The sequence below is a fragment of the Cyclopterus lumpus genome, chromosome 8, assembly GCF_009769545.1.
Source record: "Cyclopterus lumpus isolate fCycLum1 chromosome 8, fCycLum1.pri, whole genome shotgun sequence".
In the NCBI taxonomy this organism is placed as follows: Eukaryota; Metazoa; Chordata; class Actinopteri; order Perciformes; family Cyclopteridae; genus Cyclopterus; species Cyclopterus lumpus.
In genome coordinates this window covers 18,079,436-18,085,606 of record NC_046973.1, presented here as the reverse complement: position 1 = coordinate 18,085,606, position 6,171 = coordinate 18,079,436, and the positions used below count along the sequence as shown (strand labels likewise).

Below are 6,171 nucleotides of genomic sequence, written 5' to 3'. Positions count from 1 at the left end.
CAATGTGTGTTGGTTAGATGACAGTAAAGGTTAAGCTTGTTTATTTTGAAGGCCATCATACCCCCGGTATTGTCCAACTGTCTTCTTTATCGTTTGTTTCCGTACGGACGGCCTGATCTTCTAACTTCTGGACACAGCCAAGAGTTTCCTGCAGACAAAAAAAAAACAACTTATTTTAGCATTACGGGACATAAAAAAGGAGGAAAAAAAGTTCACTCTTTTACGAGAAAACTAGTCTTGACTCGAAGATGAACACAACAAAACAGGAATGTACTGGTTTTATCTCGCGTCGGGTACAAGGTACCTGGTATGTTTGATTTAAAATCAGCTTTGTTTGTTGAAACGCTACATGACTAATTGAGAAGGACAAAAGGAGGAGCGGTTTGAATTTCTGTTATGTTAATCTAGACCGCAGCTAGACACAAACATGCAGTAAAGCCGGTTTTTTTTAAAGAGCGTCGTTGCTTCACCTCCGGCAGCGGGGAGTTGATCTCCACAGGCGACAGCTTCCTCGGCTGGTCAGCACCTCTCCGACGCAAGCGGCACAAGATCCACATGAACGTCCTGCGCATCTCGTCGTCTCGCAGGGTGTAGATGATGGGATTGACCAGAGAGTTGCATTCCGCGATCACCAAACAGAACTTCTCAAAGGCGTTGGCGTGGCTTGCTTTACCCAGCAGCCCGTCCAGTAAGAGAGTCACGAGGCCGGGCATCCAGCAGATTACAAAGGCGCCTGCAGATATGTGGGTTTGGTAATGGAGGGCAGGAAAAGAGTCAACAACAATAAACTCAAATCTTCCACAAACGCAGCAATGGGATATGACGGCAATTGTCTCAAAGTGCAGCGACATTAGGAACTCTGATTGCTTAATATTAAAAAGGTTAACTGCCAGTTAAACTATATTTGCCTCCAGGAGATGAGTCACCAGAGCAAACCAGAGGAGGATTATGACGAGAAATGAGATTTTAATGAATCTCAACATTCGAGTAAATGTGGTTATCAAACAAACCAGACTAGAGCGGTTTTTTGTGGAAATGGGAGGTCGTCGGTAGCATGTAGCAGAATATGCGACATCTCTTGAGCACATTTAGTATCGATACCTTCAAAATACATAATTCCCACGTTTTTTTCCTGACATTAAGCGGGAAGCTGAATTCATGTTAAAGCCATTAAACATTCATACTTTCTGAGAGACTGTAGAACATTAGGGGGTCATACATTTCTTTTAATTTGAGAGAAAACTGAAACGATAAATAAAAGCTCACTAATCTCTAGAAACAGTCCAGATGTGTATTTTCAGAGCGAGACTCGATTAGAAACCGAACTACACAAAACTTGACCTTTTGAGCCACATATAAACATCCAGCAGTGGCTGGGTCGCAAACACAAACAAACTTCTCACCCAGAACCATGGAGATGGTCTTCATCAGGTTGAAAACAGTTTGCTTGTGGCGCATCTCCGTGCTGTGATGAGACGCGTGGCGCGTCTGGTATCGCACGTAGACGAAGATACGAGTGTACACGGCCACCATGACAAAGAAAGTGAGCAGGTTGAGAACTGCCCAGAAGACGAGGAAGCGGCGGCTGTAGAGCGGAGCGACGGTGGAGCAGTCATCCAGATAGCACTCGCAGTTCCAAAACAAGGAGGGCACCAGGCCCATGACGATGCTCACGGCCCAGATGCAGACGATCAGCAGCACCACGCGCCGTTTGGTCATCTTACTGTGCAGCTGCATGGTGATGATGGTCTGGTGGCGCTCCACGGCAACAGCCAGCAGGTTGGCCACGGAGGCCGTGAGGCTGATGTCGATCAAAGCCCCGCGCATGTACCACTGCTCCTTGGAGAGCGTGCTCGTCCACGGGCCCGTGTGCAACATCAGGTTCGCGTAGGCGATACCTGCAAACAGGTCTGCTGCAGCCATGTTGCCCAGGAGGTAGTAGATGGGGAAGTGGAAGCGGTGGTTCATGAAGATGGCCACCATCACCAGCAGGTTGGCCAAGACCACGATGAGACACACCGTCAAGCCCAGCCCGATCACCACAAAGTCCCGCGTCGTCCACGCTACGCTGATCTTCTTGCCCACCCAGTTGTAGAAGAAGGTGACATTGTGGCTGTAGTCGCAGGTACTCCACACGCTGCTCTCCGTGGCCATAACTGCAGACACAACGCTGGCATGTGAGGGTTTGTAGCCTACGAGAGGTGCAACATGTACAAAACTGTATGTATAATGCTTTCCATTCAGCACACATTCAATATTCAACATGTGCAATTTAAATCACAACAGTTTAATCCTCTTATGCTTTTTACAAATTGTGTTATAATAAAAAAATGTTGGTGTTGACGCATAACTCGATATAGTCAACACAGGGGGTTTTCAGTATGACGAGGACACAGATAGTTATCAATAGCAGAGAGTGATCACAACTTTCAAAAGACACACGTGCTACTGTAAAGATGAACAAAAAGCATTTAGGTAAAATAACTCAATTGTTCAATCTATAAAAGTCCAAAAATAACGTAAAGAAATGCACAATTTCACAGTGACTCAATTGTGATCTTCAAATGTATTTGTGTCCAACTGTGCACAATCTAAACATGGCCTATTCCGTTTCCAAGAAAACAGAAGTAAAACTAGCAAACCCTCAGTTACATTTGAGTAACATTTGACAAGCAGTCGATGGAACACCTATTTAACACAGGTGTACTCTTCAACATCTCAAAAATAAGAGACACACATTTACAAAAAATTTAAAAAAAACATTTCAAGCTCATGTAACGCGTTTCAACCGGATACATCTCATCTCTTAGACGGAAACTCGTGCGTTGACTTTGTTTAGACTTTCCAGAGAACAAAACAATTAGTTGAAACCTACCCGGTCCGCGTTCAGAGTCCCCTCCATCCAGACGGCCCCGACATGAAAGCAGAGTTGCGAGTCTTTGAGTTTCTGTGTGTTGACTTCCGATCGAAGTCGACGCCTCTCTGGATTATTCTCACTCAGATCAGCTGGACCCGACAGACAGGTAGCTGTGCTGCCTTCAACTGCAGCCTGAAATGTCGGAGAAAAACATTATTCACAGTGGGTTTCACTCTTTTAGTGATTTGTTTTGAGGAGGAGAGTATAAAGACAAACAGAACACACACCGAGAGATCGGTGGCAATAAACGCCGATGGTCTTTTTGAGGAATCGATAAGTACAATTATTGTCACGACGGTGCAAATATGACATCATCTGAAATTACGGGACAGTATGCAGCGTTGGACAGGTGTCTTTTGGTACTTTTTTATTTTGAAGGTATTTGCCGGAAATGTTTATATAGTTTTTGTTGTCTGTTTTGAGGCTGGTGGAAAATATGTAATTATTGTGGTCACACTGAGGAACTTCGTTGCCAACACTAACATTCTCATAAAAAGTAATGTTAAATGTCAAATGAAAGCCATTGTATAGTACTTCACAAAATACATAGAACATTATTATAGTATAAAATACCTTAGTATGGTATGCGACATAAAATAGCAAAGAATATTATTCTATTAAAAATAATAATAGCATAGCACGTTATAAAAAAGTAATTATAAGTCATAGTACAGTATGACATAAAAAAGTGTAATTAAAAGTCATGGCAGTCATAAAAAGGTCGTAAAATGGTCATAGTAAATGTCACATGTACACGTTTAGAGTTAAGAGTATCTTCTGCCCTCTTGTGGTGAGAGCGAAAAACTACATTACATCGCGTTACATTAAATAGGTTGGCATTTAGCAATATTTACATTTTGTCAACAAACAATATATATATATATATGCGCAATGTAATGCATTCCTATATAAACAATTATCACTTCCGTAAAACGTCTTGTTTACCATTTGTAAAGAGTGGCCAGTTAGCTTAAAAATGTGTTTAGAATTATGCTCGTTCACTCACTCGGCGGCTTTACTTTAACTTCCGCCGTCCACCACGGAAGAAATGACCACTATTTCTGCTTTATACTTGTTGTATAAATCCCACAAGTGTCGGAAACATCAAACGCCCTCGTGTTTGGGTTCACAACATCACCCGGAGGCTCCGTGACTTTCACCGACTACGACTGGATGAAAATTCGCTTTATTCGCATCCGTTTCGCGTTGACTTTGAACATGGAATCTACTCGCGCTCTAGTGGCCACAATGAGGAACTGCAATATTAAATTAGTCACGCAAGCACACTTTATACAGCACTAGCTTTTCAGGTAAACGGTATACTCGAAATAAAGTAACCAACATCTTATCATCTTTCAGTGGTAATAAGACAGAACATTATGACAATAGTTATGACAGTTATTCTGTCTTTTGTTTATTTTATGCCAATAGTTAGGCGTGTCTTAAACTTACTGGTGAAGAGAGCATGATCAAAATATTGATGTATAAAGAACATGAATTGACAATTTCCACATCAACTATACAATGGCAGGTCTTCACATCATTGTCTTCCAAATTAATATGAACAGTAGGACCTAATCTTAAAGTATGTAGGAGATGAAATAAATCGAAGAGTTCAAACCGTATTAACTTGTGTCTCAGGAGGGATGTGGAGGTCTCAGTTCAGCGCCGCCATGTAGATTCACTGCCCTCCAGTGGCCACAGGGAAGAACTGCAACAGTACGTTTATCACGAATGACATATTTTGGATTCACCGTTGTTCTCGGTGTCACGCGAGAAGTAAATAGTCTGTTGAAGCTTCTAAACCCTCTCACGCCTCTTCTCTTATAGCATTTATATGTATTTATATGTCATAGTATTTCCTAAAGAACAAAGAAATAAAGGAAACAGACGTTTTTACTTTCTTATCAATAAGTAGGCTACACATACCTTTAAAATAAAACAATCTAATGAGGAGACAGTGTTTCTCACACTGTGTCCAAGTGTGTAAATAAAGGTGGACAAAACGTAGCTGTTTATTTGTTAAAACACAACCCACAGTGCTGGATTGCACATTATATGCAGTACAAATGTCTAAAGAACAATATTGACCACACAACGCATCAGTATTATTTCTGAAGGAGAAAATATGCAATTGTATAGTCTCAAGCTGTGATCCCTAGATAATAACATTTTAGTAATTAAATAACTATCAATAAGCTGTAAAATCTGATACCAATAACATACATATATATATATATATATATATATATATATATATATATATATATATATATAGCCCACATCTGTACAGACACCTGGCTAAAAATCCATAGTATAGTATGCAAAAAAGTCATTATAAAGTGGGACGTTAAAGTAATGGTGTATTATATAAAAATACATCAGAAAAAGGCCACAGAATAGTAAGTAATGTATGCACATTAGTATGTATGTACATTAGAAAGAATATATATATATATTGTTTAAAGCCATGAGATATATGCCATTTATCAGGTAGAGTCAATATCTGGAAGAGCAGGAGTTCAAACCACTGATCTTCTAATTATTGGATGTCACACTCAACCTTTGAGCCACACCAACACCTGAAACAGACATACAAAACACACACACACATATACAATATTGATATAGGTGTTGAAAAGTAGGTACAACACGCACTCAAAGATTTTTGCACACACTATAAATTATTGCAAAGAACACAGTCTTCCAGGCGTACACAATACATGTAGCTACGATATTAGGATATTATTTCCCTCCAGCCTTAATATATTATGTCAAGTAAAAAAACAGCCCTAGTCAAAAACAAGTCATGAAAGGTTTTGTTTGAAAAAGTTATTAGAATGTTGAAAAGAGTAAGTCAAGTATAATATGCACAAATAAAGTAAAAGTATAGTATGTCCACAAACTCATAAAACAGCCAGGGGATAGTATGTGAACTTTTTTTTTTTTAAAGGGGGCATAGTATATTATGTCAAATAAAACCAAATTAATTATTAATTTAAAGTCATTAAAAATGTAAAAGTAAAAAACGTCTTAAGCAATATAAAATATTTAATAATATATTGTCTTAAAAATGTAAGTGTAGTATATATATAATATCACAACAATGTGTCATACAATATAAAAGAAATAACATGAAATTGTCATTAAATATGTCAAATAATGTCAGGAAAATATCCAAAATGTAATTATATAGTCATAAAAATGTACTGTATAATCAGCATCACAAAAATATGTTACAATAAGTATTTCTT

General features: G+C 39.2%; 1 protein-coding gene across 2 annotated transcripts; it reads right to left on the bottom strand.

Moving 5' to 3' along the window:
• Positions 1-18: 18 nt before the first annotated feature.
• On the bottom strand, positions 19-2,979 carry lpar2a (lysophosphatidic acid receptor 2a). 2 transcript variants are annotated; one of them, XM_034539590.1, is made up of 4 exons: positions 2,876-2,979; positions 1,404-2,192; positions 471-733; positions 19-148 (listed from the first exon to the last, which is right to left on the bottom strand). In XM_034539590.1, exons 2-4 carry the CDS (start codon positions 2,152-2,154, stop codon positions 56-58), a joined length of 1,107 nt encoding a protein of 368 aa, XP_034395481.1. In that variant the 5' UTR covers positions 2,155-2,192; positions 2,876-2,979; the 3' UTR covers positions 19-55. The 2 variants fall into 2 exon arrangements, with proteins under 2 accessions (XP_034395481.1, XP_034395480.1); XM_034539589.1 differs by having other exon boundaries at positions 1,404-2,156; positions 2,876-2,971.
• Positions 2,980-6,171: the final 3,192 nt, after the last annotated feature.

Coding starts and splice junctions, on each gene's coding strand:
- lpar2a (XM_034539590.1), bottom strand. CDS start 2,154: ATGGCCACGGAGAGCAGCGTGTGGAGTACCTGCGACTACAGCCACAAT. Junction 734..1,403: donor GACCATCTCCATGGTTCTGG/GTGAGAAGTTTG, acceptor ACATATCTGCAG/GCGCCTTTGTAATCTGCTGG. Junction 149..470: donor TCAACTCCCCGCTGCCGGAG/GTGAAGCAACGA, acceptor TTTTGTCTGCAG/GAAACTCTTGGCTGTGTCCA.